This window comes from Gekko japonicus, unplaced genomic scaffold (genome assembly GCF_001447785.1).
Source record: "Gekko japonicus isolate JY-2015 unplaced genomic scaffold, Gekko_japonicus_V1.1 scaffold64, whole genome shotgun sequence".
Taxonomy (NCBI): Eukaryota; Metazoa; Chordata; class Lepidosauria; order Squamata; family Gekkonidae; genus Gekko; species Gekko japonicus.
Window position 1 is genome coordinate 618,742 of NW_015170277.1, and position 14,769 is coordinate 633,510.

At 49.0% G+C, this 14,769-nt stretch overlaps 1 protein-coding gene across 1 annotated transcript in view; it reads right to left on the bottom strand.

Annotated features, from left to right (window-relative positions):
• Positions 1-4,328: 4,328 nt before the first annotated feature.
• WDR66 (WD repeat domain 66) overlaps positions 4,329-14,769 on the bottom strand; it is a 54,621-nt gene continuing 44,180 nt past the window's right edge. The window contains exons 17-21 of the mRNA XM_015417647.1: positions 13,912-14,002; positions 11,051-11,194; positions 6,859-7,087; positions 6,670-6,771; positions 4,329-4,483 (exon numbers count right to left, since the gene is read on the bottom strand). Coding sequence (XP_015273133.1) covers positions 4,329-4,483; positions 6,670-6,771; positions 6,859-7,087; positions 11,051-11,194; positions 13,912-14,002 — 721 coding nt within the window. The remainder of the gene's footprint in view (positions 4,484-6,669; positions 6,772-6,858; positions 7,088-11,050; positions 11,195-13,911; positions 14,003-14,769) is intronic.

Sequence of the window (14,769 nt, forward strand, 5' to 3'; positions counted from 1 at the left end):
TGACACTGTCTAACCATCTCATCCTTTGCCGTCCCCGTCTTCTTTGACCTTCAATCTTTCCCAGCATCAGGGTCTTTTCCAGTGAGTGCTCCCTTCTCATTTGGTGGCCAAAGTATTTGAGCTTCAGTTTCATTATCTGGCCTTCCAGGGAACAGTCAGGGTTGATTTCTTTGAGGATTGACTGATTTGTTCTTCTTGCAGTCCAAGGGACTCTCAAGAGTCTTCTCCAGCACCATAGTTCAAAAGAATCTATTCTTCAGTGCTTGGCCTTCCTTATAGTCCAACTCTCGCAGCCATACATGACTACTGGGAATACCATTGCTTTGACCATGTGGACTTTTGTTGGCAGGGTGATGTCTCTACTTTTTATCATGCTGTTTAGGTTCGCCATTGCTTTCCTCCCAAGGAGCAGGCGTCTTTTAATTTCATGGCTGCAGTCACAGTCTGTGGTGATCTGGGATCCCAGGAACGTGAAGTCTGTCACTACTTCCACGACTTCCCCTTCTATTTGCCAAGGAGTGATGGGGCCGGATGCCATGATCTTAGTTTTTTTGATGTTGAGCTTCAAGCCCACTTTTGCGCTCTCCTCTTTTACTCTGAGCAAGAGGCTCTTTAGGTCCTCTTCACTTTCAGCCATTAGAGTGGTATCATCTGCATATCTGAGGTTGTTGATATATACACATATATACACATATATACACATATATATACACATATATACACATATATATACACATATATACACATATATATACACATATATACACATATATATACACATATATACACATATATATACACATATATACACATATATATACATACACACACGCACACTCACACACACAAATTGGTCGGATATATACAGGGGCAGATTAACCATGAAGCAGCCTATGGCACGTGCTTAGGAGCTGCGGTGGCTCAAGTGGTTAAGACGCTGAACTGCAGGCTGTGGAAGGTCGGTAGTTCAGCAGTTCGAGACCCGGGTGCCGCATGACGGAGTGAGCTCCCGTCTCTAGTTCCAGCTCCTGGAACCTAGCAGTTCAAAAGCAAGAAATTGCAAGTAGATAAACAGGTACTACTTCAGTGGGAAGGTGACAGCATTCCGTGCGCCTTGGCGTCTAGTCATGCCGGCCACATGACCACGGAAACGTCTTCGGACAGCGCTGGCTCTTCGGCTTTACCCTAGAGTCGTTCGACTGGCTTTGGAGCAAGGGAACCTTTACCTTTACTAGACTAAGGCACATGCTTAGGGCACCAGGGCCAAAGGGGGCGCCACAAAGTTGGGAAAAGGGTGAAAAAGCTTCGTTTGTCCAGTATATTGTGTTATCCTATGAATAGATTTTTGTATCGCTGCAACCTGCATTGCCTATCTGGTCAGACAGGTCAAGCACTAAAACGGACTGGGGGTCAGTGTGGAAAGGAGGGGGGGCACCAAGGCCGGGGATGGCCATAATCCAAGCATCACAACACCATTTATTCTCTGGCATGTACGTGACAAGCAAAGATTCGGGGACAGCTCGGTGGTAGATGCTCTGCTTGGCAAGCAGAAGGTCCCAGATTCAATCCCTGGCATCCCATGTTAAAAGGATCGGGTAATGGCAGGTGATGTGAAAGATCTTCCCCCTGAGACCCTGGAGAGCTGCTGCCGGTCTGAATAGACAATACTGACCTTGATGGATCTGAATCCATATAAGGCAACTTCAGATATGCCCATAATATGTGTATTTGACAATTGACGTGCTTCCCAGCATGGAAAGGCAGTGACATAAAGAAGTTCACCTGTGGGATTTCGGGTTCTGTGGTTGTTAAAGGCACAGCAACCCAGCCACAGGGGGAAAAACACAACACTGGCCATGACTGATATGAACATCAGAAGAGACCTGCTGGATCAGACCAGAGGTCCATGTAGTCCAGCATCCTGTCTCACATGGGCCAACCAGTTCCTCTGGAGGGCCAACAACAGGGCATAGAGGCCGAGGCCTTCATAAGAACATAAGAAGCGCCCTGCTGGATCAGACCAGTGAGGGTCCATCTAGTCCAGCATCCTGTCTCACGCAGGGGCCAACCAGTTCCTCTGGAGGGCCAACAACAGGGCATAGAGGCCGAGGCCTTCATAAGAACATAAGAAGCGCCCTGCTGGATCAGACCAGTGAGGGTCCATCTAGTCCAGCATCCTGTCTCACGCAGGGGCCAACCAGTTCCTCTGGAGGGCCAACAACAGGGCATAGAGGCCGAGGCCTTCATAAGAACATAAGAAGCGCCCTGCTGGATCAGACCAGTGAGGGTCCATCTAGTCCAGCATCCTGTCTCACACAGTGGCCAACCAGTTCCTCTGGAGGTCCAATAAGAGGGCAGAGAGTCCGAGGCCGTCCCCTGATGTTGCCCCCCTCGGATTAAAAGGATTAGTACCTCTGTGGAGGTTCCCCTCAGCCACCGTGGCTGGTAGCCATTGATAGACTTATCCTCCATGAATCTATCTAATCCCTTTTTAATACCTGGAGAATTTGGGGGATGGAGTCTGAGAAGGGTGGGGTTTGCGGACGGACGTCAATGGTGTATAACGCCATAGGTTCCACCTTCCCGATGAACTGATCTGTCGCCTGGAGATCAGTTTCAGGTTTGCTGTAGCCCAGTTTAAGATCCGTTTGTTTTAAGATTTCTGAAGTCCTAACGCTGTTGCACTGTTCACTGGATGTCTCAGCAGCAAAGGCAGACCATAAATAACCTCATTAAATAGAAGTTTCCAGGCTTGGAGCTTTTTCAGGCAGTTTCCTCTGCTTATGGAACAGCCTCCGAGAAAAGGCCGAGGGAAGGTCTGTTCTCCTGACTTTCTCGAGTTTTTCCACAGCAAAGGTTTGAGTCCAGTGGCACCTTCCAGACCAACATGGCTACCCACTTGGAGTTACTCCAGAGAGCTTTAGGCTCAACCTGAGCCAGGGCAGAGGGGGAAATAGATACTAGTGAAGCATAAGGTGTTTTCAGATTGGTTTTTAATGGGCTTTTATTCTATTGTATATCTGTTTTTAATGTTTATCCAGTTGTTTGATACTTTTTACAATATCTTTGTTATCCGTCTTGTGTTCTTACATGCTCAGGAGAAAGGCACATGTGTTAAATACATATTCAGCATTCCTCATGGCTTCTCAAGATACACTTAAGTAAGTCCCACAACCTCATAGACTCATTCCAGCCCCTTACTTTAGGGCGGGGTGTCAAACATGCGGCCCAGGGGCCGGATTAGGCTCCCAGAGGGCTTCTATCAGGCCCGCAGTGGAACTGGCTGTCTTCTGCTGCTTCTTCCACTGCTGCTGCTGCCTCATCGTAGGTCTGCAGCTTACAGATACATATCTGAACAGCATACTCAAGATTGCAACAGCACAGACATTTTGATGCAATAATTCAGAGCAAGAGGTGTCAGCTATCAGACACTGTTAAATAAAATGTTGCAAGAATGCTAATGTTTTAAGCATGTTTTTAAGTTAAAAAAAAAAACCTTTAAGAACGTAAGAGACGCCAATGTTGAATCAGACCAAAGGCCCATCTAGTCCAACACTCTGTGTCAAACAGTGGCCAGAAATACCAGTGCCATCAGGAGGTCCATCAGTGGGGCCAGGACATTAGAAGCCCCTCCCACTGTTGATCCCCCCAAGCACCAAGAAGACAGAGCATCACTTGCCCCAGAGCCCCTATCTATACCTTGTGGCTAATAGCCACTGATGGACCTCTGCTCCATATGCTTATCTAATTCCCTTTGGAAGCCGTCCATGCTTGTAGCCGCCACCACTTCCTGGTGCAGTGAATTCCTTTTGTGTTTGTGTCCTTTATAAAGTTTATATCTCCACTACCTGGCATTACATTTTATGACACACATGGCCCGGCCCAACAAGGTCTCATTTATGTCAGATCCGGCCCTCATAACAAATGAGTTCAACACCCCTGCTGTAGGGGAACTATGTTCCTTCTCAGAACTGGAATTTGTGATGTTGCATACCAGAAATATCCCCACTGGTCTGAACAAGAACCCAAATCCTCATCTAGAAACAAGTTGCCTAATAGGATCAAATGTCTGAATCATGTATTCTGTGTCCTGTGCCAATTGCCCTCAGATTTCACCAGCAAAGATACCCAACACAGCCTAAAACATACCTCAGGAGTTCTTGAGTTGGACCAATCCAGGAATCCTTTCTTGCACATTGACTTCTGTTAAGAGCTTATTACGGCTTGAACATCACCTTTAATAAGACAACATAATTTCTGAAGGTGCTTCAGAGGAAATAGGTGGTTAGGGCAGATACAAAGCAAAGAATGAGATGAGTCAGGGGCCGTTAAGACTTGGTTGACAGGTCACTGCTCTGGGTTTCGGTCGTCTTTTCCATCCCTGTTAATGCTGGTTCGGGAATAGGTAAGCCCAATATTTCTGCCACAAAATGCGTTGCTGGAATTTCCTCTGGAATTCCTTCCTCAATAAAGGCCTCCGCACCTGGAGCGGAAGGGAGGAGAAAAACCCACCGTAAATTATTTTAAAATTCCGTACATTTTGGAAACAGCGGGGTGTGGAATGGAATGTCTACAAAGCTAAGTCTAGTGGGGTGGGTGTTCCTGACGCCTTCAGAAGAGGGGTTGGCTCAGCGGCAGAGCGCCTCCTGTTTCTGCAGAAGATCCCGGGTTCGATTTCTGGCATCTGTAGTTCAGTGATCTCACGCAGCAGGCGCTGGGAAAGACGCTGCTCTGCCTGAGACCCGGTGATGCAACAGATGGACTGAGTCTCTGATTTCGTATAAAAGACCTGAATGTGTTTGTTCTCCAGGAGTGGGTCAGGTACCCTGACCTGGATGGTCCCGGTTAGTCCCAACTCATCAGATCTCAGAAGCTACGCTGGGTCAGTCCTGGTTAGTATTTGGATGGGAGACCTCCAAGGAAGTCCGGGATTGCTATGCAGAGGCAGGCAACGGCAAACCTCCTCTGTTCGTCTCTTGCCTTGGACACCCGATGCAGGGGTCACCTGGCATTGGCCGTGACTCGACAGCACTTTCCAGCACTTCAGTGGACAAGCACGACTTCTTCCTCTCATTGAGAGCCAGTTTGGTGCAGTGGTTAAGGGCACGGACCCTAATCTGGGAGAGCCGGGTTTGATTCCCCATTCCTCCACATGCCGCTGCTGGTGTGACCTTGGGTCAGTCACCAGCTCTCTCAGAGCCTTTCTCTCAAGGGCAGGCCTCGATAGAGCTCTCTCAGCCCCACCTACCTCACAGGGTGCCTGTTGTGAGGAGGGGAAGGGAAAGGAGATGGTAAGCCGCTCTGAGACTCCTTCCAGTAGTGAGGGACGGGGGTATAAATCAAATCTCTCTTTTTTCTTCTTCTACTTAATTCAAGCCAAGGAGCGGTGGTCCCAAGGTGGGATTGGCCAGTGACCCTTGGGGTCTTTTGGCTGTGACTGACGTCGCTTGCTTGAGCCCTCTGGCTTATGGGCGATCATGTAACTCCATTTTATTCACTCCTTTCACCTGAGCTCACACTACAAAGAAAGGCTTGACATGTGGAGAGTGTTTGGTTTAATGCCAGTCCAGCATATGTATATCACGGAGTGCTGTAGATGTGCCCTGGGACCCCTTGTGAACAGAATGTGTCGGTCCAGAATGGCACAAACACCATTATTATCTGGTATGGCACAGGGTGGGCCGCGCGTTTTGCATGAGGAGCACTCCAGCTTGAGGAAGAGCCAGCGCTGTCCAAAGACTTCTCCGTGGTCATGTGGCCGGCATGACTAAACGCCGAGGCGCACGGAACACTGTTACCTTCCCACTGAAGCGGTACCTCTTTATCTACTTGCAATTTCTTGCTTTCGAATTGCTAGGCTGGCAGGAGCTGGGGCCAGAGACGGGAGCTCACTCCATCACGCAACACTCGGGTCTCGAACTGCCGAACTACAGAACTTCCGGTCTGCAGCTAAGTGTCTTAACCACTGAGCCACCGTGGCCCCAGCCGATCGGCTGGAAGGCCTTTTAAATCTTGCAGGAAGGGAGGAGGGGGAGAGGGATGGCTGTTGTTGTGGGGCGTGCCTTACATCTGAAGGGGGGGATGCCCAAAATGCCCCACTGTGGCTATGGGCCTGGGACTAAGGTGTGTACCACAGAAAAGGTGGAATCTGAAGGGGGGGGAGAGAGAGAGAGTCATTTCAAGTACATTTATGATCTGGTCTTGCTGACTGGTGCTGTCAGCTTTATACTTTGTGAGATTGCATGCTGCGTCTACAAAGAGTGAACCGGGGTCCCCAACATGGTACCTGTGGGTTAGGGTAAGGCACCCGCCAAGTATTATGGGAAGTGGGCGGGGCCAGGTGGGGCTTTTGCCCAGCAAGGCTTCTGATTGGTCACAGGAGATTTGATTGGCTGCGCAGTTTTTAAAAAAACATTCCTATGTCAGCAACGGCCACCGGAGCACAAGGATCTTCACTGTGTGACTGAAGGTAAACTCGGGCAACAGCTTTGTAGCCGGCCCCGCCTCCTGCAGCAGCCATTTTTATGGCAGCCGTTGTGTGGCCACACCCACCCCACTGCGCCAGAATACCAAAGGTGCCCACGAGCTCAAGAAGCGTTGGGGACCCCTGGAGTGAACCTACAAGCCGGTTCCCCTCTTTTTCCTCTTTGCAAAATGCTACCAAAGTACCTTCGGGATCGTAGGTGCCCCCCTCCGAAGACCCTCCCTCGGGGTTCATGCCCAGCAGCGTGGTGAGGCACTCCGCCAGCTCCTCTTCCGTGAAATGCTCCCCTGTGTGGAGGAAGAGGCAGAGAGGTTGGAGACTGACTTGGCCGCCCCGCCCCGCCCCCAATCATTCTCGGGGCTCGCCTCGCCCACCTTTCTGCTGGAGCAAGAGCAGCAGGTCGCTCCGGCTCAGGCAGGCCTCTTGCTTCTCATTCTCGTAGCCCAGCACTTGGAAGGCGGCCTCGATTTCTCTAACGGACAGCCCGAAGGCCGGCCGGTGATTTATGTAGAGTTTGATGAAGTCCCCCAAGTTGATCTCCGTCACCTGCTTCCCAGTCTCAAGATATTCACCGAATTTGACTTCGTTGAGCATGTTTTCGATCTGAAGGGATGAAGGTGCATCATCATAAGCAGGGCAGCTGAAGCCGATGGGACATAACAGGGTTGCCAGCCTCCAGGCGGGACCTGGGGATCCCCCAAAATTACAGCTCATCTCCAAACTACAGAGATCCGTTCCCCTATAGAAAACGGATGCTTTGGAGGATGGACTCTGTCGCACTGGACCCCACTGAAGTCCCTGTCCTCTCCAGGCTCCATCCCCAAATCTCCAAGGATTTCCCAACCTGAATACAACAGACCTACCCCTAGACATCTAGCCATTCTGTTCTGCGCCAAGGCTACGGGACTCGGCAGCAGTTCCGCAGCCATCAAAGAACACTTGGTCAAGAGAGACTGAAATCAGGGGTAAAAGCTGGGCCAGCCCATCTTAAAGACAGAAGCAGGCAGAATGTAGATTATCCCAGCTCCCCAAGGCAGGTAGAAAATACAGGATTTCATGACCAGTTAATGACTTAATTTCTGCTAGCACCTTTTTCCAAAATGTTTGGATTATGGGACACTCCCACCAACAATGGAGGTAAGTTCCCAACCCACCTGTTATCTATGAAGGTGGATTCGCAATTTGTAATTTGTAATTTTATTGTTGTTGTTATTATTGTTTGGTTTTTATAAATGATTGTATTACAAGGTATCATAAAATAAAAAAAATATTTAAAAAAAATACAGGTACCCCACAGGCCTAAGTGAAGCAGGTGGGATGGACCTTCCACACACAGAATCATAAAACCACAGAGTGGGAAGGGGACCGACAGGCCATCTGGTCCAACCTTGGCTCAGTGCAGCATCAGCCTAGAGCATCCCTGACAAGTGTTTGTCCTACTGTTGTTTGAAGCCTGCCAGTGAGGGGAAGCTTGGATCGTTTTTAGATGGTTTTATTTATGTCATAATTGTTCTTATGTTTTATCTTTTGTAAGCTGCCCTGAGCATGCTACTGGGGGGGGGGGCGGGAAGGAAGGAAGGAAGGAAGGAAGGAAGGAAGGAAGGAAGGAAGGAAGGAAGGATATGCGCCCACCCCCATCCATATATTTCAGTAGAAAAGAGCAAAAGCACAGTCACACCTTACACCTTAAAGACTAACAAAATTTGTGGCAGGGTAGGAGCTTTTGTGAGTCACGGCTCACTTCTTCAGATACCAAGAAGCAGGGGTCATTTCCTGCAGGAGCGCACAGGAGCGGAGCTCCGGCAGTAAAGAGCCCAGGGGGCGGGCACATGCAACAAGCCCCACCCCCTGCTCCCAGAAGCCCTCAGTCAGGGCAAGAAGCAGTCAGGTAAGTTGCAGAGCTCACCCGGCCCCCCGGTCCAAAACAGTCCAGTGGCACCTTTAAGACCAAGTCTTATCCAGGTACAAGCTCTCCCTCCTCTGTGAGGACAGATCTGCACGTTTCCCCCTACCCAATAGCGAGCAATCCAAAACAGTCCAGTGGAACCTGAGCGGTGGGTGTTGCCTTCTGACACACTTCCGGTGATGTCAGGGGGTGTGGTGTATGCAAATAAGTTATGCTAATGAGCTCCTGCACCTCTTTTTCTACAAAATGACCCCTGCCAAGAAGTGACTGCTGTGACTCACAAAAGCTCCTCCCCTGCCACAGATTTCATTGTCTTTTAGGTGCTGCTGGACTCTTGCTCTTCTCTCCTGATGCGGACAGGCTAATGTGGCTGTCCATCTTGATCTATCTCCATATATTTCAGTTTTTCAAAGGCAAGGAGGGCTACAAGGTCAGCAACACCAACCCTACCATCTTAAACTTATGTTATAAAAATTCCCCTCCCAATCAAGAGTAGCAATTTGCTCTGGAGAGGTACTATGAAAGAAGGGCCGAGTCTAGTAAATGGGGGCCGCTGGAGAGCGTGCAGCCGGGAACAAGAGGGACGTTTGATCAGAGAAGCGATGCCGTTGGCATGGCTGACGTAACCCACGTGGCTGTCATCTCCCGCTGGCTTAACACATGCAGGCTCCAAAGACAGACCCAGTCGTATCTGGTTTCTTTCCCCCAGCTCAAGATCAGCATTTCCCCAAGGATCGGGCCTCTTCCCACCCCCTCTGGCTGCTTCCTGCAAGCGCAACCGTGCCAGCCCTGCTCCCATTGTGTCTGCACATCTCTGCTCAGTGGAGGAAACTAGGCCATGCATCTGCCCTGCGATACAAGACGGAGCAGGGAACTGGGCTGCGTGTTCAGTCATCCTCGAAGAGCAGCTGGTGTTCTTCACACCAACCAGCACCTCTCTAGTCTCTCTCTTCTTACTATCAGTTTGCTTCCCACGTTTACTTCCCACAATTAGAAAAGATACCTTTAAACACTTATCTGCTATTTTGACATATTTATTGCCTCTCGACTGTTGACCTGATAACCTTAACCTGTTATTTAGTTTTGTCTTTGCACATCTTCATCATGTTGCATGTTAATTTGCTGTTTAGCCCCTGTAAGTTTGAACCTTAGGGTGCGTTCAGACGGCTTTTTAGATCTGCGCCTCATGGATTTAAATGTCCAGACATCAACATCTGGGAAATGTCCGTCTTCCGTTAGTATCCCGTTTTGCAGAGTTTTCGGTTTCAACGGGCCACTCGTGGACTTCCCCCCATCTGATCATTCCAGCGCACAATTAAAAATGGTGCCCGTTCGGGATGGTCTGACGTCAGACCATCCCGAACAGGCACCATTTTTTTTAAAAAAATCTTGATTCTGCACATACACAGATAAACACGGCCGCGATATCATGCCTATGCGAATGCGCAAAAAGTTTTTAAAAAACCCCACCGCACGTGCCTCCTTCAGTGGACGCCGTCTAGACAATCCATAGCATGCGAGAGTTGGACTATAAGGAAGGCCGAGCGCCGAAGAATACATTCTTTTGAACTATGGTGCTGGAGAAGACTCTTGAGAGTCCCTTGGACTGCAAGAAGATCAAATCAGTCAATCCTAAAAGAAATCAACCCTGACTGTTCCCTGGAAGGCCAGATAATGAAACTGAAGCTCAAATACTTTGGCCACCCAATGAGAAGGGAGCGCTCACTGGAGAAGAAGACCCTGATGCTGGGAAAGATTGAAGGTCAAAGAAGACGGGGACGGCAAAGGATGAGATGGTTAGACAGTGTCATAGATGAAATTGAGCAAACTTCAGAGGACGGCGGAAAACAGGAGGGCCTGGCGTGATCTTGTCCATGGGGTCACGAAGAGTCGGACTCAACTGTGTGACTGAACAACAACAAAATGGCGGGATTAGCTGTCCGTCTGAACGCACCCTCTGCTACCATTCCAGTGTATTTGAAAAAGTGTGCCTGCACACGAAAGCTCATACCTTGAATGAAACTTTGTTGGTCTTGAAGGTGCCACCGGACCAGTGTTCCCTCTAAGCTGAGTTGATGTGAGCTAGCTCACAGTTTTTTAGCCTCCAGCTCACACATCTTTGTTTCAGCTCAGAAAGGAGGGCACCAGAGCAAATTAATTTATGCAGTAGCCAAATGGCTTGCTCACAACTTTAATGCCAATCGCTCACAAAGTAGAATTTTTGCTCACAAGACTTCACAGCTTAGAGGGAACATTGCACCGGACTCTACATTTGTTCTTCTTACTCAGTCATTCACACATACACACTCACACACAAACCCCTTAGTAGAAGGAAGTGGTCGTTTTAGCTGGGCTCTTGCAGTAAATCTCTACGACTCCAAAGTGCAAGGGCAACTGCTGCTCGTTTCTAGGAAACTTCGCTCTACGTTTTATATGTGTACATTTGGGCAGGCCAGTTGAAGATACACTTTGTGCATCTAGGCAAATGGGCTCCCCCCAAAAATTCGTGCTACAATAAACCCGGTTAGTCTTTTACGAGACCCCTTTGTTTTTCCAGACTTCAATCAGTGCAGCGGCTCCATATCCATCTTCAGTGTAAGCAAGATCAAAAGGTGTCAGCTCTGGATACATGCTGTTTGGTACTTTTTAAAAACCCTGACCTGCTCCTCCGATGGGTAGAATCCCATCGCTCGCATGACAAAAGGAATCTGCTCCAAGGGAATATGTGTCGACACCTTTCGTGGCTCCATGGTGTCGATGCCTTGATGACGCAGCTGTGCATAGTAAAAATAGTCTTCCAGCTCCTGGCAGGAAATATAATACAGAACAGACGTTTCAGGTGGAGAAGGCAGACCTTTTGATGTGGCAAATTGGATGGCTAGATATATTAAAAGCAGGGGTCCTTGACCTTTTCGAGCCTGTGGGCACATTTGGAATCCTAACAAGGCGTGGTGGGCGCAGCAACAAAATGGCTGCCGCAAAATGGCTGCTGCGGGAGGCAGAACCAGCCACGAAACGATTGCCACAAGCTTCACTTCTGTGACACAGTGCAGATATTTGTGCTGCGTTTGCAACTCCTGCTGCCAAAGCAAAAATTTTAAAAATTTTGCACAGTCAATCAAATCTCCAATAGCCAATCAGAAGCCTTGCTGGGCAAAAGCTCTACCTGGCCCCACCCACTTTCTAAAAACTCTCGGTGGGTGCCAGAAAAGGTGTTGGCAGACACCAGGGTAACCAGGGGCACCGTCGTGTTGGGGACCCCTGCATTAGACAAATGATAGCCTTTTCTTTAGAAGAAGAAGAGATTGGATTTATACCCCGCCCTTCACTATCCGAAGAAGTCTCAGAGCGGCTTACAAACTCCTTTCCCTTCCCCTCCCCACAACAGACACCCTGTGAGGCAGGTGGGGCTGAGAGAGCTCTTTCGAGAACTGCCCTTGAGAGAACAGCTCAGAGAGAACTTGTGACTGACCCAAGATCACACCAGTGGCTGCATGTGGTGAAGTGGGGAATCAAACCCGGTTCTCCCAGATTAGAGTCCGCGCTCCTAACCACAACACCAGACTGGCTTTAGCACTTTGCATTTTAGCTCTCTGCCTTCCTCACTCAGTCTCAAGCCAGATTTTGCTTTGACTTCAGAAGTGAGACCCAGATCCTACTGAGATCCAATTTGCACTTTAGCTTCTCAGTCCTGGATCTAAAAATTGCCCCAGTGTAAACAGTAAAATGAGGAGCTGCGGTGGCTCAAGTGGTTAAGACGCTGAACTGCAGGCTGTGGAAGGTCAGTAGTTCAGCAGTTCGAGACCCAGGTGCCGCATGACGGAATGAGCTCCCATCTCTGGTCCCAGCTCCTGCCAACCTAGCAGTTCGAAAGCAAGAAATTGCAAGTAGATAAATAGGTACCACTTCAGTGGGAAGGGAACAGCATTCCGTGCGCCTTGGTGTTTAGTCTTGCCGGCCACATGACCACGGAAATGTCTTCGGACAGCGCTGGCTCTGCGGCTTTGAAACGGAGATGAGCACCGCAACCCTAGTTCGTAGACAGCATTACACAATTCCCACAGTGGATGATGTATTGAGTAAGTTAGCAGGAATGCATGGAAAGTTTTTACCATTGTGGATGAAAAAGATGGGTACTGGCAAGTAAAGCTAGATCAAGCATCAGCAAAATTGTGCACATTTAATACACCTTGGGGAAGGTATTGTTTTCATCGTTTACCCTTTGGTCTGAAATCCTCTAGCGAGGTATTTCAGCAAAAAAATGAAGAGGTTTTCGGCCACATAAAAGGGGTGCACATGATAGCTGATGATATGATCATAGCAGCAAAAACGGTTAAAGACACATTACACCACAGTCGGACTCGACTGGCTTTCGAGCAAGGGAACCTTTGCCTTAAACAGTAAAATGCACAAGCAGCACAATCCCATTGTGCAGCTTTAGTTGGCTGGGAGTCATACGGCACCAGCTGCAGGATTCTGGGGACCACGAAGGACCCAGCGGGACCTTGACTCCAGACAAGGTGAGATATGGTAGCTGACTGTTCTCTTCTCCTTCTGACTTTCCAAAAAGGCTCTGTGCTGTGAGAGAATGACAGATCAATTAGGGAAAGGGGCTGTTTTCCAGACTTGGGGTGGATCAGCAAATGACTGACCTCACCACTCTCCACCTTGAGCCACTAAGGAAAGGTGGGGTATAAATACTGTAATTAAAAAATAAGAAAGCCGTGGTGGCTCAGTGGTTAAGGCGCTGAGCTGCAGACCGGAAGGTCTGTAGTTCGGCAGTTCGAGACCCAAGTGCTGCATGACGGAGTGAGCTCCCGTCTCTGGCCCCAGCTCCTGCCAGCCTGCCATTTCGAAAGCAAGAAATTGCAAGTAGATAAAGAGGTACCACTTCGGTGGGAAGGGAACAGCGTTTAGTCATGCCGGCCACATGACCACGGAGGAGTCTTCGGACAGTGCTGGCTCTTCGGCTTGGAAACGGAGATAAGCGCTGCCCCCTAGAGTTGGATTCAACTAACGCTCAAGTAAGGGAAACCTTTACATTTACCTAATAACTGTGCATTGGCACTAAGCCTCTGAATCCCAGAGCCAGGAGGCAGCATCAAGGGAAAGCCTCGGCCTCTATTATACCCTGTTGTTGGCTGTCCAGAGGAACTGGTCAAGCATTGTGGGAGACAGGATGCTGGACTAGATGGACCCCTGGTCTGATCCAGCAGGGCTGTTCTGATGCTTTTATAAAGGCCTCTATATCCTATTGTTGGCCCTCCAGAGGAACTGGTTGGCCACTGTGTGAGACAGGATGCTGGACTAGATGGACTATTGGTCTGATTCAGCAGGGCTCTTCTTATGTTCTGGCATCCCAACCAATACAAGTACAGGCTTATAAATGGCTACTTGTCTCCGATGAGTAGAGTACTCGTCGGGGCAAGCCGGGCAAGAAAGCTTTTGTAAAGCTGAAAATCTGTTTAGTATCTTCTTGTGGATCGATTTGATAGGCTGACGTAGGGCAACCTGAACTTACCCTGAAGAATTCGCCCTCTCTGCCACCGTCCAGCAGGTTGTAGAACGGGATCAAGTCCTTCCCTCCCAGAGAAACCGCCGCTTCCAGAACGCTAGAAGAAGTAGCAACAACACAAACAACGCTCTTGCAAGGTGGTGTTACAGAGGTCCCTCTCTGCCGCTGCTGCTGCAGCTCTGAAATTCATTTCCTCACCTTTAAAATTCTGAACTGCTGTACAAAGACGGAGAGGCAGGATTCTAAACATCACTAAGGAGTTAAGAGCAAGGGAGGAGAGGATGTGGGGGAACACACAACCCGCGTTCTCGGCACCATGAGCAGTTTTTTAAAACCCAACACAAGGGATAGTGAGGCCCATCAATACTCCCAGATCGACTTAATTTAAAATTGTCAATTAAATCCTTCAGCCTCCAAACCTGCCCCTGCGTGAGCTGAGAGAAGCTTGCTTTTTCCGGCTTTGTTTCAGGGCGTAGCCATCTTGGTCTGGAGTAGAGCTTTCGAGATACCTGACGAACGAACCTTTGACTCTTGAAAGTCCATACCCCCAAAATCTCGCTGGTCTCTAAGGGGCTACTGGACACAAATCTACCTTGTTTGGCTTTGTTTCAGTTCCAGGGGTGCACCGAAGACACACAATGAGTAATAAGGCCATAAGGAGTAATTAGAGGTGAAGACTGATGAGGACATCGGTGTAACTGGAGAGCTGGCATTTGCATCATGGGCAAAAGGGGCTTGAAAGAAGAAGAAGAAGAAGAAGAAGAAGAAGAAGAAGAAGAAGAAGAAGAAGAAGAAGAAGAAGAAGAAGAAGAAGAAGAAGAAGAAGAAGAAGAAGAAGAAGAAGAGGAGGAGGAGGAGGAGGAG